The 27079-nt window shown below is 45.5% G+C and overlaps 1 protein-coding gene across 1 annotated transcript; it reads right to left on the minus strand.

Moving 5' to 3' along the window:
- Positions 1-22: 22 nt before the first annotated feature.
- On the minus strand, positions 23-27079 carry LOC140222276 (uncharacterized). Its single transcript, XM_072292440.1, has 4 exons — positions 26774-27079; positions 23966-26398; positions 7061-7220; positions 23-165 (listed from the first exon to the last, which is right to left on the minus strand). Exons 1-4 carry the CDS (start codon positions 27077-27079, stop codon positions 23-25), a joined length of 3042 nt encoding a protein of 1013 aa, XP_072148541.1.

Genomic DNA, 27079 nt, shown 5'->3' on the forward strand with positions numbered 1-27079 from the left:
TCTGTGCTAGTCTATCTCGAAGCTACGCGTGCACCTCTCGCACGGCGATCCTAGCTGCAGTCCGGTGAGCCTCTGACACTGAAAGCTCGAACGCAAACACCACAACCTTCTCTAGCTCAGGCACCCTAGGGTCCGCAGGCACTGTCAGCCTCACCTCCGTCAGCACTGTTGGGATACAACGTAGGCTACGCTAGCGTAAATCAAAATTTTTCTACCGCGTAAACCAGGAAAACTGTCGTATAAGGATCACAGGATTACCGCTCGACGCACTGGTGTGGAAGATGTAGAATCGCGTGGGTCAGCAAAGTCGATCAGTGTAGTCGAACGTAGTCGATCACGTCAATGTCGAGCAGCTCCTCAGCAGCTCATCCACGTGCAGCAAGATTGTCTTCGTGCTGCGGCTCGTCGGCGGCTTGTCGTGGCTCGTCGACGGCTCATCCAAGTGCTGCAGGCGCAACACCTCCAAGGTATCCACACGTGCAGGGAGGAAGCGTCGCAAGCCGGACTGCTAGGTCCGTGAGTTGCAACAGGCGAGAGCATGGTAGGCGCGGCAGATGTGTTTCGCCACAAAGGTGTAAACCCTAGGGTGCCCCCACCCATCTATTTATAGAGGTTCCTAATGGGCCTCTGGGTCCAAGGCCGACCCAGAGGCCCATTAGTACTTCTAAACCTAATCCAACTCGGATCACATCTGAATTTGGCTTCCAGCCCCTTAAGTGTGTGACCCTATGGGTTCGGATACGTATAGACATGGCCCGAGTACTCCTACTCGGCCCAATAGTCGGTAGCGGCCTCTAGCAAGATGTGCCAACTCATATACGCACGCGACGATCATATCAGACAAACCGTCACAACATTATGTACATGCTATTCCCTTTGCCTCACGATATTTGGTCTAGCTTGAAGCTGACCGCTCTTTCTTGATCTTGTGATTCGGAATCCCTTTGTAGGTTAACTCTTAACCATACGCAGCATGGCCATGCATTTTCGGATCTGATCACTCGAGGGGCCCAGAGATATCACTCTCAATCAGAGAGGGGCAAATTCCATCTTGATTGACCATGTCTCATAGCATGCTTCCTGACAAACCTGAGAGCTACCTTTATAACTACTTTGTTACGGTGTAGCGTTTGATAGCCCCTAAGTGAGTCGATGCACATCTTGAGTACATGCGACAAACTCAGGTCTAAGGACAAAGCGTACATGTTGTGTAAAGAGAGAACTACTTCTTGTGTTGGGTCAGTCCTAGCACATATCTCCACATGTGCCCACATTATTAGTCCAACATCTCCATGTCCATGACTCGTGAAACATAGTCATCAACTAATATATGTGCTAGTCTAATATTCATGTGTGTCCTCACATGAACTCCGACTAGGGACAACTTTAGAATAACCATACAAGTAAAGAGTTTCACATACAATTCACATAATTGCAAGTCAATTCAAGTAGCCTTTAATGGATATTCAAGGAACACAATATAAATCATGGATACAAATGGAATATCATCATCTCTATGATTGCCTCTAGGGCATACCTCCAACAGTGTCCCATTTGCACTAGAGTCAATCTAGAAGGTACCTAATACCCATAGCTCTTACATGCGCATCATTCTTAGCCTGTGAGAGTGGTTTTGTCAACGGATCAGAAATGTTCAGATCCGTGTGTATTTTGTATATCTTGATCACACCCCGGGTAACGAAGTCTCAATTGAGATGAAATCGCCACATTACGTGTTTGTTCTTCTGGTGGTTCCTTGGCTCCTTTGCTTGCGCAATTGCCCCATTGTTATCACAGTAGAGATTCAATGGGCTGGACGCATTCAGGAACACACCAAGCTCAATGAGGAAATTCCTTATCCAAACACCCTTCTTCGCAGCTTCCGAAGCCACGATGTACTCGGCTTCTGTCGTAGAATCGGCTACCGTCTCCTGCTTGGAACTCTTCCAACTAACAGCACCACCATTTAGTGTGAACACAAATCCTGATTGTGGCTTTGAATCATCTCTGTCGATTTGGAAACTAGCATCGGTGTAACCTGTTACAACGAGCTCCTCCTCACCTTCATAGACGAGGAACATATCTTTAGTCCTTCTCAAGTACTTAAGAATGTTTTTCACTGCTGTCCAGTGACTCACCTGGATCAGACTGGTGTCTGCTTGTCATACTTAGTGCATATGAAACATTTGGGCGAGTACTTATCATTGCATAAATGATAGATCCAATAGCTGAGGTATATGGCACTCTACTCATGCGCTCCCGCTCATCAGCAGTCGAAGCACACTGAGTCTTGCTGAGATGTATACCATGTGACATAGGCAAGAACCCTTTCTTCGCCTCTTCCATGCTGAATCGCTTCAACACTTTGTCAATGTAAGTATCTTGGCTTAATCCTATAAGCCTTCTCGATCTATCTCTATAGATCTTAATGCCCAGAATATATGCCGCTTCCCCTAAGTCCTTCGTCGAAAAACTATTTTTCAGTGAAGTCTTTACGGGCTCAAGAATAGGATTGTAATTTCCAATCAGCAATATGTCATCCACATATAAGATTAGAAATACTACAGAGCTCCCACTAACCTTCTTGTAAACACAAGACTCTTCTTTGTTCTTTGGATATCCCACGAAAATGCACTTATCCGACTTGGGTGTGATCTTGTCCGACTGAAGTCGCTTGACAAACACTTCACATCCGCAAATCTTTAGAAAAGACAAACTGGGAACTTTCCAGTCCACATCTCATATGGTGTCTTAACTACGGATTTAGATGGTACCCTATAAGTGTGAAAGCTGTTGTTTCTAGAGCGTATCCCTAAAACGATAATGGTAGGTCCGACTGGCTCATCATTGATCGAACCATGTCTAACAAAGTTCGATTACGTCGCTCGGATACACCATTTCTCTGAGGTGTTCCAGGCGGCGTAAGTTGTGGAACAATTCTGCAACTCTTTAGATGATTGCTAAACTCGTGGCTCAAATACTTGCCTCCACGATCAGATCGTAAGGCCTTAATTTTCTTGCCACGCTGATTTTCAACTTTATTCTAAAATTCCTTGAACTTTTCAAATGTTTCAGACTTGTGCCTCATCAAGTAGACATATCCATATCTACTAAAATCATCAATGAAAGTTATGAAGTATTGGAATCCTACTCTAGCCGTTGTGCTCATTGGTCCGCATACATCGCTATGTAAGAGTTCCAACAAGTCTACTGCTCTCTCAGGAAAACTTGTGAAAGGCGTCTTCATCATCTTGCCTAGCAAGCAAGCCTGACATGTCTCGTATGATTCAAAATCAAACAAAATTAGAAGTCCATCAGAATGGAGCCTCTTCATGCGCTTTTCACTTATATGACCCAAACGACAATGGCACAAGTAGGTAGGACTCAAATCATTAGTTACAGACAGGTGAACCATCAAGATTTAAAACAAACAATCCATTCACAATGGGTTTAAAAGCCATAAACATATCATTCTTAGAGATCATACAACCATTATTTTCACTCGCAAATGAATAACCATCCTTCATCAAGCATGAAGGAGACAAAATGTTTCAACTTAAACTAGGAACGAAATAACAATTATTCAACTCCATAATAAATCCTGACGGGAGGTGGAGTTGCATCGTCCCGACGGTCAACGCAGCAACTCTTGCATTATTGCCCATGCGGAAATCAACTTCTCCTCTTTCCACGCTTCTACTTCTTATCATTCCCTGCATCGAATTGCAAATATGAGCAACCGATCCAGTATCAAATACCCAAGAATTAATAATTGTATCAGCGAGAAATATGTTGTCTATAACATTAATAACAAGCGTACCTGAGGTTGAAGTACTCTTACTTCCGCCATTCTTCAACGAAGCTAGGTACTGCTTGCAATTTCTCTTCCAGTGACCAAGTTCATGATAGTAAAAGCACTCTTTGTCTGGAGCAGGTCCAGGTCCAGCTTTAACCTTGGGTGCTGGGTTTTGTCTTGGATGTTCCAGCCTTGCCCTTCTTCTTCCAAGAATTGCCCTTCTTCTTAAAGCTAGGCTTGTTCTGTATAGCCATCACATGGCTAGAACTAGCGTTTTTCTTAATGTCAGCCTCTGCTGATTTGAGCATGCCACACAACTCATTCAGACCCTTCTCCGTTCCATGCATATGGTAGTTCGAGATGAAGTTCCCATAGCTAGGCGAAAGAGACAAAATAATGGAATCAGTGGCCAACTCTTGGCCCAGTGGGAAGCCCAGCTTCTCCAACCATTAAGTGTAACCAACCATCAGTAAGCAAGCATAAGGCAGCTTACTTCGAGGTTAGCATCACATGCCTTTTTGTAAGCATTTTTAGCAGCAGCAGGTGCATCATCAGCAGGTTCTTCTAGTAGTGGGTTGTCTGGAACATCTTCCTTTTTCTCAGACCTGAGAACAATTCTCAGGTTATGGATCCAATCCGAGTAGTTTGTTCCATTCAACTTGTCCTTCTCAAGGACCGAACGCAAAGCAAATGGTGTAGTGCTGCTAGGTGCCATTTAATATACAACAAAAGTAATGCAAAATACACTAAGACAAACGTATCCATGATCGAGCAAATGACATTAAACTATTTAACAGAATCTACTCCCACTAAAATCAATGTCCCTCTATTGATACTTAGTGATTCAGGATCCACAACTAATAAGTCTACTAGTGAGCTTTAGCATCACCGCTAGCAAACAAGGTAGATCGGTAAGCAACTCTTTGCTAATCATATCACATATGACTCCTGTTGTTGGGTGACATGTCCATGTCTCGGCGCCCAACCTTTATGCCCCAAGGTCCTTAACTGTTAAGATAACCTTGTTAAGCAAACCCACCCTTATGCGTGTAAGTGTCCGACACAAACCCGTCTAGTCAAGGAAAACTAGTGGCACCCTAATTTCATATACCCACCACTAATTGTACAAGATATGGGACGGTGCAAGTTTAAGTTGGGAGGGCATACTAACTTAAACTCCACCACTAATCATTCTACTTCTAACATCACACCATGCAGAAAGTAAAACATAAATAGAATAGCATTCACATAGTTGTGACACAGTATGGCCCGTTTTCTTATGGTGATCTTCATCTCCACAGAACCTGTTCACCATGGTGATCTCCATCTCCATGTTCCATGTGCGCCATCCTCCTGGTGATGAGTCCTCCAAGAACTATAACATGCTCTTACGCCTAATAGCTAGTAAAGAAGCTAGTAATGAAGATTACATAGTTTGCTTGGATCATCACAGATTGGTACGCAGACCATTAAATACATTAAAGTGACAACACATATGGCTCCAGCCATGTTGCCGTACGCGCGACACGCAGGTCACGAATGAGTTACACACATGCATCACATACACAAGGGGGCCATACTGATCACAAGATCCATACATCCTGCAAAACAGAGTTAGGCATTCTAACATTCCAAACTTCAGAGGACCAAAAGCTGAATTTGGGAAATCTAATTTTGTCAAAAAAGGCAAAGTGGTCGAATTTCATGTGTAACTTTTTCTGTAGATCAATTTTCATATAAAATTCGCCCCGATCCGAGATTGTACCGAAAAGTTACGGCTGATTTACCGAAGCACACGCATACAGCAAAATCCCAACCCGGTAGTAGATCCAATCTACTATTGCACATCTCATGTGCTTGGCGTATGAACCTGGATCTCGATCCGACCAGTCACATTGATCTTCGCTCGCTGTAACTGGCATTACGTGTATCACTTAACTCCGATGGAGGAAACCCGACCGGTAGGAGTATGTCATTACACAACCATTGCAGCAAGAACACGAAATCAGGACATAGATCAAACTGAAAACTCGCATATCTCCATATGCACACATCCCGAATCCAAAACTAAACAACTACGGCTCTGATACCACTGTTGGGATACAAGGTAGGCTACGCTAGCGCAAATCAAAATTTTTGTACCACGTAAACCAGGAAAACTGTCGTATAAGGATCACGGGATTACCGCTTGACGTATTGGTGTGGAAGATGTAGAATCGCGTCGGGGTAGCGAAGTCGATCTGCGTAGTCGAACGTAGTTGATCACGTCGATGTCGAGCAGCTCCTCAGCAGCTCGTCCACGTGCAGCTAGATCGTCTTCGTGCCGCCGCTCATCGGCGGCTCGTCGACGGCTCGTCCAAGTGCTGCAGGAGCAACACCTCCAAGGTATCCACACGTGCAGGGAGGAAGCATCGCAAGCCGGACTACTAGGTCCGCGAGTTGCAATAGGCGAGAGCGTGGGAGGCACGGTAGATGTGTTTCGCCAAAAAGGTGTAAACCCTAGGGTGCCCCCACCCCTCTATTTATAGAGGTTCCTGACGGGCCTCTGGGTCTGAGGCCCATTAGTACTTCTAAACCTAATCCAACTCAGATCACATCCGAATTGGGCTTCCAGCCCCTTAAGTGTGTGACCCTATGGGTTCAGATACGTATAGACATGGCCCGAGTACTCCTACTCGGCCCAATAGTTGGTAGCGGCCTCTAGCAAGATGTGCCAACTCCTATACGCATGCGAAGATCATATCAGATGAACCGTCACAACATTATGTACATGCTATACCCTTTGCCTCACGATATTTGATCTAGCTTCAAGCCGACCGCTCTTTCTCCATCCTGTGATTCGGAATCCCTTTGTAGGTTAACTCTTAACCGTACGCAGCATGGCCATGCATTTTCATATCCGATCACTTGAGGGGCCCAGAGATATCACTCTCAATGAGAGAGGGGCAAATCCCATCTTGATTCACCATGTCTCACAGCATGCTTCCACATGTGCCCACATTATTAGTTTAACATCTCCATGTCCATGACTTGTGAAACATAGTCATCAACTAATACATGTGCTAGTCTAATATTCATGTGTGTCCTCACATGAACTCCGACTAGGGTCAACTTTAGAATAACCATACAAGTAAAGAGTTTCACATACAATTCACATAATTGCAAGTCAATTCAAGTAGCCTTTAATGGATATTCAAGCAACACAATATAAATCATGGATACAAATGGAATATTATCATTTCTATGATTGCCTCTAGGGCATACCTCCAATAGGCATGGAGTCCATACTACCCCTCATGTGGCCCTCGTAGAACACGCCGTCAGTGCCAACCCCGGCCCTCTCCAAGCACTCGTTGAGGAGAGTGCAAAAGCCTCCATAGCGCACTCTGTCTCTAGAAAATGAATGGCACTCCTTAGTCATCATCTGAAACACATAGTTAAGGGTTGTTAGAAAGTCATATAAGTCAGAGTAAACAAGGTAATAATAGTAACAATTCAAGGAGTTGTATAGTAATCAAGGGGTATATACTCAATCAAGGGTAGTTTGGGCTTCCTGAACTAACATGCTAGGGATCGTCCTATGGTCAAGTATGGCTCTGATACCAGCTGAAACGGACCAAAATTCCCATTTCTGAGAATTTAAGCCAACGCACATTGGTGATAGTCCTAGGAAGGCTATCATGTGCAAATCCCTATCTCAGATAGTACAAATCCATACCAACATAGAAACAGAGAGAGAAACAAAGTACAAAGATCATAGATAACATGAGTACGAGTACATCTCAGCGGCACATGCCAGTACAAGTCCATCAGGACTGAATCAGGAAAGGTAAAATATCTACGTAGTGGAAACAAAAGCTATGGTGATCTCCATCTTCACAGGTGACTCGAGCGAAGAACGGTCCCTAGTCCTCCCAACCGTCATTGTCGAAGTCATAGTTGGGCTCTAACCCTGAAAAGCCAGCATCTACCCAAGAAGCGGGTAGGCCATGACAACTCCTAAAAGCAACAAAGCCAAGGAAATGGAGGAATTATACTATATGCATGAATAAGACCTATATATGGTTGTAGAGGTTTATGCAGCAGCAACAACAACAATCAAGGTAGCAGCAAAGCAACATCATCTCCGAGGTCAACACTCAAACAAGAAAGTCGGCACAAATCACCAAATCTTTCACCCAAGGGTCTGGCACCCAAACACACTAGGTAATGTGAGAGCTCCCTTCCCTCACATCTCAACAGCAAACACTAGCCTATCTCAAAAAGGGGAAAGGTAGAAGCACGAGAAAAGTCTAGTCAGAAGTAGCAATAGACAACAGCACTGTCCATAACCAATGGACACGGACTATAGCTATAGCTTTATACACTCTACAGAGGTTGTACAACTGTACCCGCATAGATAAAGCCTGAGCGGTAGCGATCTGTCTAAACCCCACCTATCAGCTGGAGCCCTAGTAAGTGGATAGCTCTCTCTTGTTTCCTCGAGTCTGGAACCATCCTCAGCTGTAGGGCACGCTGTCACCGGTGAGGACCTCAAAGCTGTGAAACCTACCCACACAGGGGTGCAGTCTGGTCCAAGCAGGACAATGCCTAAAAACTCCTAAAATGATCCTCCAATCCGCCTATAGGTAGAGCACTATCCATTACTAGTCTCGGACCGAACCCCGCCCATAACGTAAGCGAGCGGTAAGTACGAAAAGTAGCTGCTGTGATTGGTGGTAAACTGACTCGGTCCTTAAGCAGCTGAGAGCAAGCACTCTACCAACAAGTATGTGCCAAAGCACCTGCAACATACAAGTATGCCACCTGCTCCTCAGTAATAAACAAGGTACCTGCCACAGGTACGGGGTATAGAGAGAGTCCAGAAAGCTCTCTCCCGACTAGGCACTTCTCTATACCAACCATGGCTCGCTCCCACCAAGAACACATCAAGGAGTCACACTCACCCAAAACACATGTGAGAGTGTTCAAGGAATCTGTTGACGCCGGATTTTGACATGTGTTAACGTCGGCGTCAAAGGAGAGGAAGGTGGTCGATGCGGCAAGCAAGAAGCTACAATTGGAGAATCGACCGATAGAGCTACAGTGTTCCGGCCGATTGGCTGAGGGAGTCAATGAGGACTGGCCGATTGGGAGCCAGAACGGCTTGGCCAATGTGGGCCTAAAATGGGCTAGGGTGGTGATTAGCCGAAGATGAAGATTGGCCCGTGGAAAAATAATAACCAACTCTGATGCGGGTTGTGTTCGTGTGTATATATTTGTGATTAGAGATAGATCCGAGTCAGTTAGGAAATCAGTTGTAATAGGGTATAAATAGGTGCCTTGTAAGGTTTGTAAAAAATACAACTATAATCAATACAGATCTACTCTTTCCATGTACTTTACTTCCAAGTCGGCGACTTCGCCAAACCCTTTTCCTTTTCATGAGTTCGTGCGAGTTGGCAGGGCTGCATCAACACGACCTTCGGCCAATTTGTAAGTTCCATGTATCAAATAGTATCTAAGCTTTAACTTCAGGCGCATCGACGTTCTTTTGTTTAGATTTATTCACCAGTTACCGATATTAACTAGAATTATAGGTTTTACCTGTTGTTTTAGTTTTTCTCACCAGTTATCCAGCTTGAGACATAAACTGTCGGCTTTTTATCAATATCTTTGTTTATCACTATATAGCCGATTAGATTTGTTCCAAGTGTTGCTTTTGTAGCACTGTTTAGGTTGCTCTAGTGGTTTCTTTTGCAATCGCTACGTGGTCATCGGCTATTTTATATCCGGTTATCTCTATAGTAAATCGGTTGATTCGCTGATACACACTTTGAAATAGATCGGAACATCAGCCAATCGAAACCCTAGAATTTAACGCCTTTCTTTCCTTGTCAATTAGCATGTCAGATTGACTGGCACGCCGCGCGAACCGCACCTGGGAGACAACCCGAATAGGAGCTAAGCAGATTCTCCTGGGACGTGTGTGCGATGGAGAAGCCGGAATCTCCGTCCAATTTTTAGTGTCAACACACTTTTGGCATGCCCAGTGGGACACAAACAATATCTAACATGTCGAAGGCTGCTGAAATCTCGGAAGACAATGTCATGGAGATCACTGAGGCAGATCTGAAAGACGACCAGAGGGATGAGCTGGCAAAGGCTATGGAAGACTACAAAAAGGCATGCTTGCAATCCTACAGTCGCACCAGAAGCGGGGAACCCATTAGAAAGACCGCTCTTCCGAATCCTCACCACATCACCATCGCTAAAGACTCAGGGAAGATGTTTGAGATGATCCAGCAGTCTGTCCATCAGGCCATGATCGATAAGTCCAAGGTGATGACCCACACAGTGTAGAACGCCGCTATCAGCTCCATGGCCAATGGCGTCGCTCAAGGATATCAGGGGCCAGCTTACGCCCCTCCCATCACCACACCGGTCAGAGGCTTCTTGGCGGAGCCTAACGTGTCTCAATCGGCTCCTCAACCGATGCAGATGCAGAGTGGGGGGTACAACACCATGATACCCCTAGGTTATCACGGTGCAACACCCTATCAATCACAAGCGCCGTTTACCCTGCACCGGTCTCCCCCGTGCAGCCACTGTTTGTAACATCAACGCAGTGGGGAATGGCGGGAATACCTGCCGATCTAGATCCGTCTACCAGTTACGGAAAATCTGTAGTGTAGGCGTCGTTTCCATCGGCCTCTCGACCAACAGCTCCACAGTACCAGCAGGCTACCCCGGAGGTCGGCAGGGGGGTAGGCGCTCCAGATCCCCTCAGAACTGCGGCGCCGATAGTATTGTACGACAAGGTGGCAGATGCACTACGTCATGTTGATCCCACATGACAGCAGCCATCGTCTCCTCAGCCGACAGTCCAGCTGCAAGACCTACAGCACGCTCCGGTCTATCACCCAATCACGGTGCCGCAACAGCAGCAACAACAGTAGGTGGACTGGATCGCAAGAAAAACTGATATAATACATGATCAGTTTGGATTAAAGCCAAGAGTGCAGACTTATATGTACAGGACACCGTATCCACCCGCCTACGATCTGTTGCCGTTCCCTCATCGATACAAAGTGCCAGACTTCACCAAATTTTCAGGCTAAGATGAGACATCCACGGTGGAGCACGTTAACGAATTCATCATCCAGTGTGGAGAAGCTGCTGCACAAGACACTCTAAGGGTATGGTTGTTCTCGTCATCCCTGTCCGGGTCAGCCTTTCAATGGTTTACAACGCTGCCGCCCAACTCCATCATGACTTGGGCCGATTTGGAGAAACAATTCCACAAGTGCTTCTTTGTAGGGGTCCATGAGATGAAGCTGTCAGATCTAATTAGCCTCAAGCAGAGAAGCGATGAGTCGGTGGCCAGCTACATACAGAGATTCAGGGAGGTTAGGAACAAGTGCTACAGCCTGGTCTTGACCGATGCCCAGTTGGCCGACACCACTTTCCAGGGACTCCTACCGCATATCAAAGAGAAGTACGCGTCCCAGGAGTTTGAGAGTTTGAGCCAAATTGTTCACCGACTATCTGACCAAGAGGTGTGCCCCTTTGAACAATGAAGAAATTTCCAGAAAAAGGTGGCATACGTGGAAGGGTCCGAGTCAGAAGAAGAGGCAGAAATCGGCCTAGCAGAGTGGGTTAAAGGGAAAAAACCAATCTCATGCCCATTTGGTAAAAAGGAGCTGGAAATATTCGACTTTGATACATCTAAGGCCTATAAGATCTTTGACTTGTTGCTACAAGAAGGACAAATCAAGCTTTCACCCTACCATACGATTCCGTCGGCTGAACAACTCAAGAAGATGAAGTACTGCAAGTGGCACAATGCTACGTCTCACGACACCAATGAGTGCATAGTCTTTCGTCAGCAGATACAGTCGACCATCAAGCAAGGGAAACTTAAGTTCGAAGTCCCCACAAAGCTAACAAAGCTGATGAAGATCGACCAGCACGCCTTCCCTGCCAACATGGTCGACGTTGGAAGGAACGCGCTCCAGACCAAGGTGCTGACGTTAGAATCGGCTAGACGGAGTGGCGCGGTGGACTCCAGAAATCAAACCTCGGCCGAAGATGTTAAGGGAAAAGGCCGGGTGGAGACGGAAGGCAAAAGCTCGGAGAGGTCCCGTCAGCCTATCACATCTCGAGATTTGCTCAACAAGTACCAGAGACAACGGGAGGACACGAGGCGCCGCGAAGAGATGATGTGCCGACACGAAGATCATTGGAGGTGTCCATTCTTCATCCATTGCTGGGAAAACAATCTCAGATTGCCTTCAGCTGACAACTGCCCTGAATGTAACGGTCAATATCACAGCAGCTGCCCATTCAAGTGATCACGCTCCGGGGATCGAGGACGAGAGCTGATCAGCAGAAACAGGCTCGAGCAAGAAGAATGGCCCATTTCAGTGCGTGATCGACTGGGGGGCAGAATAGACTAGCGTAATCGGCTAGGGGGCAGAGTAGACCAGCGTAATCGGATGGGGGGCAGAGCCAATGCGCATGATCGGTTAGGGGAAATGGCCGACGCAAGGGTTTCTGATGAGAATCCGTTGGGCCGAGACCCGAAATGGGAGCGTGCCAAGCCGCCGAGTAAACCAGTGAACTCTAGATGTTGCCCAGATGGTTTGACCAACTCCCAGAAGAGGATGGTCCAACGTTTGCACCAATGGGAACAGCAAGAAGAAGAACAAGGCAAGCGGTAGACAGAAGAGGAGTCAAATCTCAAGTTTGGCACCCCAGAACAAAAGCTGATGAAGAAAACGATGATCAGGATTCGGCTCCTTACGTCAACATGGTGTTCATCTTGCCGATGGAGTTCATGGATCCCATCGACCACGACAATGCAACAGAAATATAGGGGCAGATGGCACAATTGGCTTTGGAGCCAATGACCGCTACTTTTGAAAAACCTGAGGATGAAAAATGCCAGCATCTCAAGGCTCTATTCCTAAAAGGCAAGTCAACGGGCGACCAGTCACTAAGCTGTTGGTGGACGGAGGCACTGCCGTGAACATCATGCTGTATGCTATGTTCCGCAAGCTGGGCAAAGGGGAAAAAGATTTAATCAATATGGACATGATGCTCAAGGATTTCGAAGGCAACATATCTCCGGCCCGGGGGGCACTCTGCGTCGACCTCACCATCGGCAGTAAGACCCCACCCACCACTTTCTTTGTTATTAATGGTAAAGGGTCTTATAATATGTTGGTCGGGCAAGATTGGATCCATGCAAACTGCTGCATCCCATCTACGATGCACGAATGCCTCGTCCAATGGATTGGTGACACCATTGAAGTAGTCACTGCCAACTCCGCTTACAGCGTTGCTGCAGCCGACGCGCAACAATGGAGTTACGAGCACATCAGATGCATATCTGGCAGGACTTGGGACACTGATTTCTTGAAAGTGTCTGATTTCGATCTACATCCGATCCAAGCAGTTGGCTCGGAAGAATCAGATTAAATGGATCAGTTCGTCCGAGAAGATGGAAAGCTTGGGCACGGGTTTATGTCGGTCGATTCATTAGAGATGGTGGACCTTGGAGATGGTAGCAAGCCAAGGCCGACATATATCAGTGCTAGGTTAGACCCCAAGTACAAGCGCAAGTTAATAGATTTGTTAAGAGAATTTAACAATTGCTTCACTTGGGAGTATCATGAAATGCCTGGTCTAGACCAGTCCATTGTTGAACACCAGTTGCCTATAAAACCAAGGTATCGGCCATATCAGCAGCCCGAACGATGTTGTAATCCTAAAATTCTATCTGATATAAAGGCCGAAATCACAAGATTGATTGAAGCGGGGTTTATTCGGCAGTGTCGATATGCCGAGTGGATTTCTAATCTTGTTCCTGTATACAAGAAAAATGGAAAGCTGTGTGTATGCATTGACTTTAGAAATCTTAACCAGGCTACACCGATGGACGGGTACTCGATGCCGACGGTAGATGTTTTGATAGACGTGGCCGCGGGGCATAAAGTCATTAGCTTTATGGATGGTAACGCTGGGTATAACCAAATACTAATGGCTGAAGAAGATATCTCAAAAACAGCCTTCAGGTGCTATGGTCACCTCGGCTTGTTCAAGTAGGTAGTTATGACTTTTGGATTGAAGAATGCTGGGGCTACGTATCAATGGGCCATGAATTATATATTCCATAAGCTTGATGGTGTCCTAGTGGAGATTTACATTGATGTTGTCGTCATCAAGTCAAAGGGGCATCGACAGCATCTGGCTGATTTGCGCGAGGTATTGGAGTGCACAAGGAAGCATGGGTTGAAAATGAATCCAAACAAGTGCGCTTTTGGCGTTTCGGCTGGTCAATTCCTGGGCTTCATGGTTCATGAGTGCGGCATTGAGATCAACCAGAAGATTATAGCCACCATCAATAAAGTTGTGGCCCCACAAGACAAAACGGAGCTACGGTCCTTAATCGACAAGGTCAACTTCATCCGGAGATTCATATCGAACTTGTCTGAGCGCATTCAAGCTTTCACCCCATTGTTGAAATTAAAACCTGACCAAGAGTTTGTCTGGGGTGAGGAATAGTAGAAAGCATTAGATGACATCAAACAGTATCTGGTTGCCCCACCGGTGTTGGTTCCTCTGCGGGCTGATAAGCCTTTCAGACTATATCTATCGGCCGATGAGCGAGCTATCATCTCGGCGTTGGTCTAGGAGTTCAAGGGAAAAGAAAGGGTAATTAATTACGTCAGCAGAAGACTTTTGGACACTGAGACTAGATACCCTCTGGTGGAATGGTTGTGCCTTTGCCTATATTTTTCTTGTACCAAACTCAGGCACTACCTGTTATCGGCAGAGTGCATAGTTGTGTGCAACGATGATGTTGTCAAGTATACGATATCTTTGCCGATCTTGAAAGGGAGAATTGGAAAGTGGATTCTGGCCCTCTCGGAATTCGATCTAAGGTACGAATTGGCCAAGGCTATCAAGGGTCAAGTAATGGCCAACTTCGTAGCCCAGCACTGTGGACCAGAGATTACTGTAGTCGAACCAGCTCCATGGATGCTGTACTTCGATGGATCTTCGTGTAGGGCCGGATCAGGAATTGGCATCATCCTCATATCGACTCGGGGGGCAAGTTATGATTTCTCTTTGCTGATTGAGGCGTCCACCACTAATAATCAAGCGGAGTATCGGGCTATCTTAAAAGGTATCCAGCTATTGAGGGAGGTCAAGGCCGACGCAGTAGAAATATTTGGGGATTCCATGCTTATCGTAGATCAGTTGACTGGAAAGTGTGAGTGCAAGGATGATATTCTAAGGATTTATCATGAAGAGTGCCTCCAGTTACTGAAAGAGTTCAAGACAGTAATTATTGAACATATACCTAGAAATTACAACGAAGAAGCCAACAGACTTGCTCAACAGGCTTCCGGTTACAGGCCGATTCAAGGTGCTATGGCTCTGGAGCTTGCGGCCGATGACTGGAGGAGAGAAATTGCCGACTATCTGAAAGATCCATCCAAGAAAGTTGATCGGCGAATACGCTTTCAGGCTACAAAATATGTACTGCTTATAGATGATTTGTTTTACCAAACAATTGATGGGGTATTACTCAAATGCCTTGGAGTAGAGGAAGCTAAAACTTTGATGGGAGAAATTCATGAGGGTGTATGTGGGGCCCATCAATCGGCTTATAAGATGAAGTGGATGATTAGAAATGATGGGTACTAATGGCCGACGATACTCGAGGATTGTTTTAAATATTATAAAGGGTGTCAAGATTGTTAGAGATTTAGCAATGTACAACGAGCACCGGCTTCGGCTATGAACCCAATAATAAAGGCATGGCCATTTAGATGCTAGGGAATCAACCTCATCGTTCAGATCTATCCACCGTCAAGTAAAGGACATAAGTTCATATTGGTGGCCACTGACTATTTCACTAAATGGGTTGAGGCAGTTCCCTTAAAAGTCATGACGTCGGCCAACATGATTAAATTTGTGAAAGAACATATAATTTATCGGTTTGGTATTCCTTAGACTATTACGACACTATTACAGCTGATCAAGGGTCGATGTTTACCTCTGGAGAATATGGGAATTAAGTTGTTAAATTCTTCTCCGTATTATGCTCAGGCCAATGGTCAGGCCGAATCGTCTAACAAGGGGGTCATTAAATTGATTAAGAGAAAGATCGAAGAACAACCAAGGAGGTGGCGCATACGATGCTGAATGAGTCCTTGTGGGCCTACAGGATGGCTTGTCACGATGCCACCAAGGTGCCCCCTTACCAGTTAGTATATGGGCACGAAGCAGTACTGCCTTGGGAGTTGAAGACTGGGTCTAGACGCACATCACTTCAAGACCAGTTGACCGCTGATGACTATTCCGTTCTCATAAAGGGGGAGTTGGAGGATTTGGCAAGCCAGTGGTTGAGGGCCTTGATTAGTATTGAGGAAAATAAGAAAAGAGTCGCCAGATGGTATGACAAGAAGGTTAAGGTCAAACAATTTTCCCAAGGAGACTTAGTCTGGAAGTTGATCTTTCCTATAGGATCTAAAGATCCAAAATATGGAAAATGGTCGCCTACTTAGGAAGGGCCGTACAAAATTGGTCGATGCGCACCAGGTAATGCATACATATTTGAGACCCTTGAGGGAGAAGAATTTACGAGGGCCCTTAATGGAAGGTATTTGAAGAAGTACTACCCTAGCATATGGGTAGAAGCTTAGCCAGTAATGTAGCATATCAGGTTCTTACGGCCAATACCTATTGACCCGCGTTCATATAGCTGATACAGAGGGTATCGCCTTAACGATAAAAAAGTAAGAAAGCGTTCATGCAAATAGGCCGGTTAATGTTCTGTACATTAACTGGATACATGGCTGACATGGTACAAGTCACCCTTAGAATAAAAAGTACCAATACACTCATAAGTCACAGATATTCAAAGGTGTTTCAGTTGGGCTTTGCTCGTGTTGATCTCTTTCTGAATCCTGCCCAGTTCAATCAGAAGGTGGGTGTTTTTCTCCTCTACTTCCGTCATTGCATCCTCGAGGGAGATTTGATGAGGTAGTTGGTGACTGCTTTCGACCGGCGGCTGGGTTGGGCTCCCGGAAGTGTTGGCTTCAATGTTGTCTACGATCTTCTTGATATGCGTGGGGAGGTGGTCCTTGAGTTCTTCGCGATGAGCCTGGATCAGATCTCTGTTCGCCTGGGTCAGCAGTTCATCGGAGTGCATAATTTCAATTGCTTGTTCGAGTTCGGGGCTGAGCCAGTTTGGCTGAAGGGATAATAGGAAAATCAATCAACAAAGCAAATCAGTCAAGGAATGAAGGAGTTAATGTTGCACCTGATTGACTGAGGAGGAAGAAGCCATCCGGATCCATGATTGGAGATCTGGAAGCGTCTATAGGGGGGAGTATATGGGTGTTATGTGAGTGCCTCTAGGGAGGATGTGAAGGTCTCGTATTTCTAAGATGAGGAGGCGACGAGCAACGGTTAGTAAAGGAAGGTATTCAAAGAAAATGACTGTTGAGTCAAAAAGCTGTGGAGAAAGCCATTCGGACTCATATTCACAAAGAAACGTTGAAAGTGTTAATGCTTTACAAGACATTCAAAGGGTGTTCAAGTTTAGTACAGTTATCTGAGGAGGGCATTTATGGCCTTAATCGCTTGTAGGCAGATCTGATCTGCCGAATCTAGTACTCGCTGGTCATCATTGGCTGATCCGAGGATTTCTGGCATGTTACGGTTTAGCCACGTGAGCAAGGGTTTGCCTTTCCTATTTTAAATCGGCAATGACGGTCGGGAGGTCTTGGAGCTTCTTCTCCTAAACAGCGATGGCCTTCACGACTTGCTCCATCTCTTTCGCGAGTTCCGCTCTACGCCGTTTAAGTCGATCTATGGCACTGACAATGCTTGGATGGAAATTTTCAAGAGCGCCGATCCGGTGGTGTACCTCTTGAGCTCGGTGCTTATAAGATTCCTCTTCCTCGTGTGCCTTTTCCAGCTTGGCACGATCAGCCATATTTCGCAAAGCTCTGAAAACCGGGATTTGCATCGACTCAATATATGCCGCAGGCGCAAGAGCTTCTTCCACATCTTCTGGAACTCAGCCTTTGATTTCATTGAATATTTGTCGAATCGGAGAAGCATCATCTACCAATCGGCCGATGTCGTCCTGGAGAAGGGCTCGTATGTTCTGGAGCTTGGCACAGACCTCTTCTGGTATTGAGCCCAAAGCTATCTAGCGTGAAGCAACTTCCTCGTCATCGGAGACTGCGACTGCGAAGGAGAAAAGGCTATTGTTGGGTGTGTCTTGTTCCTGTGAGAAATAAAGGGAAAGAGTGCTTTAACCGACAGGAGTAAAAAATTGGCCGGTAGAGGTAGAGGTTCCTTACTTCTTTGAAACAGATTTCCTCTCCTTGGGTTGGCAAGATTGCTTCTCCCACTTCAGGAATCGGTGTCGACAGTTCACCAGAACAGGAGGATTCAACAATGATTGGCGCGGTACTTGGTCCTGCCTCCTTGAGAATGGGAAGAGAAGTTCTTATGAGTATGAAAGGATAATTGGATCTGGGAATGGGTTTTAGTTATCTCTGTTGGAGGTATGCCCTAGAGGCAATCATAGAGATGATGATATTCCATTTGTATCCATGATTTATATTGTGTTCCTTGAATATCCATTAAAGGCTACTTGAATTGATTTGCAATTATGTGAATTGTGTGTGAAACTCTTTACTTGTATGGTTATTCTAAAGTTGTCCCTAGTCGGAGTTCATGTGAGGACACACATGAATATTAGACTAGCACATGTATTAGTTGATGACTATGTTTCACAAGTCATGGACATGGAGATGTTGAACAAATAATGTGGGCACATGTGGAGACATGTGCTAGGACTGACCCAACACGAGAAGTAGTTCTCTCTTTACACAATATATACTCTTTGTCCTTAGACCTGAGATTGTCGCATGTACTCAAGATGTGGATCGACTTACATAGGGACTATCAAACGCTACGCCGTAATAGGGTAGTTATAAAGGTAGCTTTCGGGTTTGTCAAGAAGCATGCTATGAGACATGGTCAATCAAGATGGGATTTGCCCCTCTCTGATTGAGAGTGATATCTCTGGGCCCCTCGAGTGATCGGATCCGAAAATGCATGGCCATGCTACGTACGGTTAAGAGTTAACCTACAAAGGGATTCCGAATCACAGGATCGAGAAAGAGCGGTCGGCTTGAAGCTAGACAAAATATCGTGAGGCAAAGGGAATAGCATGTATATAATGTTGTTATGGTTTGTCTGATATGATCTTCGTGTGCGTATAGGAGTTGGCACGTCTTGCTAGAGGCCGCTACCGACTATTGGGCCGAGTAGGAGTACTCGGGCCATGTCTATACGTATCCGAACCCATAGGGTCACACACTTAAGGGGCTGGAAGCCCAATTTGGATCTGATCCGAGTTGGATTAGTATTAATGGGCCTCGGACCCAGAGGCCCATTAGGAACCTCTATAAATAGAGGGGTGGGGGCGCCCTAGGGTTTACACCTTTTTGGCGAAACACATCTGCCGCACCTCCCACACCCTCGCCTGTTGCAACTCGCGGATCTAGCAATCCGGCTTGTGATGCTTCCTCGCTGCACGTGTGGATACCTTGGAGGTGTTGCACCTGCAGCACTTGGACGAGCCGCCGACGAGCCGCCGACGAGCCGACGACGAGCCGCGGCACGAGGGAGATCTTGCTACACGTGGACGAGCTGCTGAGGAGCTGCTGGACGTCGATGTGATCGACTACGTACGACTATGCTGATCCACTTCGCTGCATCGACGCGAATCTGCATCTTCCGCACCAGTAGTGCGTCGAGTGGTAATCCCGTGATCCTTATACGGCAGTTTTCCTGGTTTACGCGGTAGAAAATTTTGTTTTGCGCTAGTGTAGCCTACCTCGTATCCCAACAGTGGTATCAGAGCCGTAGCTGCTTTGTTTTGGATTCGGGATGTGTGCATATGGAGATATGCGAGTTTTCAGTTTGATCTATGTCCTAGTTTCGTGGTCTTGCTGCAATGGTAGTGTAACGACATACTCCTAACGGTCGGTTTCCGCCATCGGAGTTAAGTGATGCACGTAATTCCAGTTGCAGTGAGCGAAGATCAATATGAGTGGTCGAATCGAAATCCAGATTCATACGCCAGGCGCATGAGATGTGCAATAGTAGATGAGATCTACTATCGGGGTTGGGATTTTTGCCGTGTGCGTATGCTTCGATAAATCAGCCGTAACTTTTCGGTACGATCTCGGATTGGAGCGAATTTTATATGAAAATTGATCTACAGAAAAAGTTACACATGAAATTCAACGCTTTGCTGTTTTCGGCGAAATTAGATTTCCCAAATTTGGCTTGGAAGATGGAGTTTCGGGCATCCGAATTTTGGAACGTTAGGATGCTTAACTCTGTTTTGCATGATGTATGTATGTATCTTGTGATCAGTATGGCCCCTTTGTGTATGTGATGCATGTGTGTAACTCATTCGTGACCTGCGTGTCGCGCGTACGGCAACACGGCAGGAGCCATATGTGTTGTTGCATGATGTATGTATGTATCTTGTGATCAGTATGGCCCCTTTGTGTATGTGATGCATGTGTGTAACTCATTTGTGACCTGGGTGTCGCGCGTACGGCAACACGGCAGGAGCCATATGTGTTGTTGCATGATGTATGTATGTATCTTGTGATCAGTATGGCCCCTTTGTGTATGTGATGCATGTGTGTAACTCATTCGTGACCTGCGTGTCGCGCGTACAGCAACACGGCAGGAGCCATATGTGTTGTTACCTTAATGTATTTAATGGTCTGCGTACCAATCTGTGATGATCCAAGCAACTATGTAATCTTCATTACTAGCTTCCTTACTAGCTATTAGGCGTAATAGCATGTTCTAGTTCTTGGAGGACTCATCACCAGGAGGATGGTGCACATGGAACATGGAGATGGAGATCACCATGGTGAACAGGTTCTATGGAGATGGAGATCACCATATGAAAAAAGGCCATACAGTGTCACAACTGTGTGAATGCTATTTTGTTTATGTTTTACTTTCTGCATGCTGTGATGTTAGAAGTAGAATGATCCCTCACAAAGTTTAAGTTAGTAGGCCCTCCCAACTAAAACTTGCACCATCCCATGTCTTGTACAATTAGTGGTGGGTCTATGAAATTAGGGTGCCACTAGTTTTCCTTGACTAGACGGGTTTGTGTCGGACACTTACACGCATAAGGGTTGGTTTGCTTAACAAGGTTAACTTAACGGTTAAGGACCTTGGGGCATAAAGGTTGGGCGCCGAGACATGGAGATGTCACCCAACAATAGGAGTCATATGTGATATGATTAGCAAAAGTTGCTTACCGATCTACCTTGTTTGCTAGCGGTGATGCTAAAGCTCACTAGTAGACTTGTTAGTTGTGGATTCTGAATCACTAAGTATCAATAGAGGGATATTGATTTTAGTGGGAGTAGATTCTGTTAAAATAGTTTAATGTGATTTGCTCTATCATGGATACGTTTGTCTTAGTGTATTTTGCATGACTTTTGTTGTAGATTAAATGGCACCAAGCAACACCACACCGTTTGCTTTGCGTTCGGTCCTTGAGAAGGACAAGTTGAATGGAACAAACTACTCGGATTGGATCTGTAACCTGAGAATTGTTCTCAGAGCCGATAAAAAGGAAGATGTTCTAGACACCCCACTACCACCAGTACCTGCTGATGATGCATCTGCTGCCGTTAAGTGATGTGGACTAGGGTCCCGATCTTCCGAAAGGTTCAGTTAATCGACAATTTGGGTGGAGTCGCTACGTAAATCGATCCGGCTTCCGAACAACGCGTTCCGAACCCCGCAATCGCAGCACAACGTCTCCTCAGGTTATCGACCGGCGATGCACGGTCGACCTCGCCAAGAAGGCTAATCCTTGCCTGCGAATTGAAGAACACAAGCAAGAACAAGGAAGAATGCAAACCAAATTTGCGGATGAATGATTAAGCTCACGAGTTGGGGTTTTACAAACCGATGACGGCGAAACTGTTCTTGACAGATTAATCTAAGCAAAACCCAAAACCTAACAAAGGTGACGGCTACTGTTATATAGGGTTTAGGGTCGTGGTCGACCCCCTGGACGCGCCCCTAATGGCCCAATGTTGATACACGGCCCAAAGGCCAAAATAAGGCGACGCAGCGCCAGGACAGATTCTGGACGCCATCTTGTTTCAACGATTCCTGTTGACTCAGGATGAATTTAGGCATGGAACCAGTGCCATTGGAAAATAGATCTTCTAAACTTTCCAACCATATATAGAACGTCCAAAACGGAGTCCGTATGCGGTCTGGGCATCCAAATCACTGTGGGCTGCTCCGGGACACCGAGGTGGACTCGAACTCGACTTGGCTTGGGCCTCCAACTCGAGTTGTATGTCCTTGCTGGTCCTCCACGCCTCCAAGCCTCTCTCTATGCATCTCCTGGTACTCTCCTTTGTTCCTAATCAAAATATAATCATTGAATAGCAATCTATTCTTAAAATCATAAAATGAATTGGTTAGGAACGATCTCACCTCTAAATGCAATTGTCGTGCGCGAGCTCTAGTGATTGGACCTTGAATGTCCAGCGGAGTATCATGTGCATCCAGAGAGGTGATGTCCTCATCATCCTCCCCCGCTTGAAATGGAGTCGTCCTCGACTCAAGCTCATCGTCTGCTCCCAAGTAAGGCCTCAAATCTGAAATGTTAAAGGTAGGACTAACCCCGAACTCGGGAGGCAACTCAAGTTTGTATGCATTATCATTAATCTTCTCAATTATCTTGAAAGGACCATCAGCTCTAGGCATCAACTTAGACTTTCTCAAATCTGGAAATCTATCCTTTCGTAGGTGCAACCAAACTAGATCACCCGGTTCAAGTTTAACTTCCTTTCTACCTTTACTACCAGCAATTCGATACTTTTCGTTCATTTTTTCAATGTTGTGCTTAGTTGTTTCATGCATTTGCAAAATAAAATCAGCGCGTTCGTTGGCATCCGTATGAATCCTCTCACTAGTAGGCAAAGGCAAAATATCAATAGGAGCACGGGGGTTGAATCCATACACTACCTGAAAAGGACTTACTTTTGTGGTGGAATGTGTTGCCCAATTGTATGCAAACTCCACATGAGGCAAACATTCTTCCCACATCTTCAAATTTTTCTTCAAAACAGCCCTCAACATGGTGCCTAAAGTGCGGTTCACCACCTCTGTTTGCCCATCAGTTTGTGGATGACAAGTGGTAGAAAATAATAATTTTGTACCCAACTTGTTCCACAAAGTACGCCAAAAGTGACTCAAAAATTTTGCATCGCGATCTGAAACAATAGTAGAAGGCATACCATGCAAACGTACAATCTCTTTGAAAAAGAGGTTAGCAATATGAACAGCATCATCACTTTTATGACATGGTATAAAATGTGCCATCTTTGAAAAACGATCCACAACAACAAAAATGCTATCCCTCCCCCTCTTAGTCCTAGGCAATCCCAACACAAAGTCCATAGAAATATCCGCCCAAGGAATAGAAGGAACAGGTAGTGGCATGTATAAACCATGTGGATTCAAACGAGACTTAGCTTTTTGACATGTTGTGCAGCGAGCAACGAACCTCTCAACGTCTCTCCTCATTTGTGGCCAAAAGAAATGTGAGGCCAAAGCGTCCACCGTCTTCTTGGCACCAAAATGCCCCATCAATCCTCCTCCATGTGCTTCCTGCATCAACAAAAGACGAACGGAACCAACTGGAATGCATAGGCAGTTTGCTCTAAACACAAAGCCATCATTGATCACAAACTTATTCCATGTACGTCCCTCTTTACAATTGAGCAACACATCCTTAAAGTCAGGGTCAAGCGCATATTGTTCCTTAATTGATTCAAGTCCAAAAAGACGACAATCAAGTTGGGACAGCAAAGTATATCTTCTAGATAAAGCATCGGCAATCACATTGTCCTTCCCTTTCTTATGTTTGATGATATAAGGAAAAGATTCAATAAATTCAACCCATTTAGCATGTCTACGGTTCAGATTGTTTTGAGAACGAAGATACTTAAGCGATTCATGATCAGAATGAATAACAAATTCCTTAGGCCACAAATAATGACGCCACGTTTGTAAGGAACGTACAAGAGCATACAATTCCTTATCATACGTAGAGTAATTCAGAACAGGACCATGCAATTTCTCGCTAAAGTATGCAACAGGTTTACCATCTTGCATCAAAACACCACCAATGCCAACTCCACTAGCATCACATTCAAGCTCAAAGGTCTTACCAAAGTTTGGAAGTTGCAGCAATGGCGCACGCGTAAGCTTGGCCTTCAAAGTGGCAAAGGACTCGTCCTGTGCTTTTCCCCAACGAAACACCACACCTTTCTTCGTCAACTCGTGTAATGGCGCAGCAATGGTGCTGAAATCTTTGACGAAGCGGCGATAGAAACCTGCAAGACCAAGAAAACTCCTCACCTGTGTGATGCTTTGGGGCAGCGGCCAGCTCTCAATGGCTTCAATTTTCGTTCCATCCACCTCAATTCCCTGTGGAGTAACAACATATCCAAGGAACGAAACTCTATCGGTGCAAAAGATGCACTTCTCAAGGTTAGCAAACAAACGTGCATCTCTCAAAGCCTCAAAAACAGCACGCAAATGCTCCCTATGTTCATCCAAAGACTTGCTATAAATTAATATATCATCAAAGTAAACCACCACAAATCGACCAATAAAAGCCCTCAAAACCTCATTCATCAAACGCATGAAAGTACTTGGTGCATTAGTTAAACCAAAAGGCATGACTAACCACTCATACAACCCGAATTTGGTCTTAAAAGCTGTTTTCCATTCATATCCAAGTTTCATTCTTATTTGGTGGTAACCACTACGCAAGTCAATCTTTGTGAAAATTATAGAACCACACAACTCATCAAGCATGTCGTCTAACCTAGGAATAGGATGTCGATATCGAATGGTAATATTATTGATGGCTCTACAATCAACACACATATGCCAAGTACCGTTTTTCTTTGGAACCAAAAGCACAGGAACAGCACAAGGACTAAGACTTTCATGTACATACCCGCGGTCCAAAAGGTCTTGGACTTGTCGCTGTATTTCCTTAGTCTCCTTGGGATTGGTTCTGTAAGCAGCACGGTTTGGCAAAGTGGCTCCCGGGATCAAATCGATTTGATGCTCTATTCCTCTCAAAGGTGGCAGCCCCGGGGGTATCTCAGCTAGAAAAATGTCCTCATACTCCTGCAAAATGTTAGTGATAGCAGGAGGCAAAGAGCTAGCAATATCATCAAGAGAGAACAAAGCTCGTTTGCATATCAACGCATAGCAAACATCATCATCAAAAATTTCAGCAAGATCACATCTTGTTGCAAGCATAACTCCCCCCTTTAATTTAATCCCCTTTTCAGGTGGAGAAACAGAACTAGCAACTTGCTGATGTTTAGAATTATCATTGTTCAAAGTAGCAGCATGTTCCTTATCAGCTTGCACAATTTCAACAGGGGTCAAAGGTACCAAAGTAATTTTTTGTCCTTTATACATTAAGGTGTATTTATTACTTCTACCATGGTGTGTAGCATCATTATAATGTTCCCAAGGATGACCCAACAGAAGTGAACAAGCTTGCATAGGTACCACATCACAATCAACAAAATCAGCATAAGCACCAATGGAAAAAGAAACTCTGCAAGTTTGTGTTATCTTAGCTTTGCCAGAGTCTTTTAACCACTGAATATGGTATGGATGTGGATGCGGTCGTGTGGACAAGCCAAGCTTCTTGACCAAATCTGAACTCACCAAGTTGTTGCAGCTCTTTCCATCAATAATCACACGTGCACGACGGTTATTGATGACGAAGAAAGTCTGGAACAAGTTGTGGCGCTGTAGACTCTCCGGCTGCTGAATTTGCGTGCTGAGCACACGCTGAACAATAATGTTCATGTAGGCTGAAGTATCCGCACCATGAAGGACATGTCCCTCGGTGTCCTCGACAGCGATCTCTTCATCAACATCATCTTCAATGTCAGAGGTGCTGATGTAACCTCCATCTTCTGTAGCAATGTATGCCCGCTGACTTGGGCATTCCTTCTGCACGTGGCCAAATCCCTTGCAGCGGTGACACTGAAGGGCAGTCGTGCGTCCTGTCGAAGCAACGGACGATGCACTTTGTGCAGGAACCTGCAAAGAATTTTTACCTGAACCCGAAGGTCGTACAGGCGTTGGTTTTGGCGTTGTAGAAACTCCAGAGTCTGCTGGTCGTGTGCTCGCTGGTGGGGGTGCGCGAAAAGAGGAGGACTTGGTCAGCCCCAAAGATGGTGTCGTACGCTGGTATGAGTTACCAACCTTGCTCTTGCCCTGCAACTCACGCCCCTGCAATTCCTTTTCTGCAAACATAGCCAACTGAAACAACTGGTTGACAGAGTTAAAATCCTTATAATCAACTATGTCCTGAATTTCGCGCCGCAAACCGGAATAAAAACGGCAAATAGCATCCTCATTGTCCTCAACTATGCCACAACGCATCAAACCCTTCTGAAGCTCACCAAAATATTCCTACACAGATTTATCTCCCTGATCTAAGCGCATCAAATTCTTACGCAGTTCTCTATGGTAAGAAGGTGGAACAAATCTATCACGCATAGCAACCTTAAGTTGTTCTCAAGTAGTAGGTGCAACACCCGCAGCAACTAATCCAGTCCACCAAATGATAGCAAAATCTTTAAACTCACTAGTGGCTTGTTGAACTCTATGTTGCTCAGGCACAAGGTGGGCACTAAATTTTTGTTCAACCGTCATCTCCCAATCAAGATATCCCTCAGCATCATAATGTCCAGAGAACGAAGGTATAGTAAATTTAATCTTAGCATAAGGGTCATCGGGAGCACGATTAGCACCTGCGTTCACGCGAACACGTCGTCGTATACGTACCTCTCGTGTAGCTACTTTGTCTATGTTACCATGGCCATCATACACCACATCTTCATCGGCTGGTGGTGGTGGTGGTGGTGGTGGACGGGCTTCCAACGCAGCAACCCTGTCAGCTATTGTGGTTATCCGTCCATTCACCTCCCCAAAAATGTCAGCAAGCCTGAGTCCATTGATGGAGTCGGTGACGGCCTTGGCGACCACCTCTGTTATCCTGGTCTGTGTGGCATCCATAAAAGCTTGCAACTGTCCTTGGCTGACACACTCGTTGAAGTCCTTGGGAGTGCCTCCATCATTATCTGCAGCCAT

This window comes from Setaria viridis, chromosome 3 (assembly GCF_005286985.2).
Source record: "Setaria viridis chromosome 3, Setaria_viridis_v4.0, whole genome shotgun sequence".
NCBI lineage: Eukaryota > Viridiplantae > Streptophyta > Magnoliopsida > Poales > Poaceae > Setaria > Setaria viridis.

Bases quoted from the DNA above. Each gene is read 5' to 3' on its own strand.
- LOC140222276 (XM_072292440.1), bottom strand. From the start codon at position 27,079: ATGGCTGCAGATAATGATGGAGGCACTCCCAAGGACTTCAACGAGTGT. The intron at 26,399-26,773 runs GTACGTATACGA...AAATCTGTGTAG, and splicing joins ACAAAGTAGCTACACGAGAG to GAATATTTTGGTGAGCTTCA. The intron at 166-7,060 runs GTATGCCCTAGA...GTATCCCAACAG, and splicing joins GGACTCCATGCCTATTGGAG to TGCTGACGGAGGTGAGGCTG.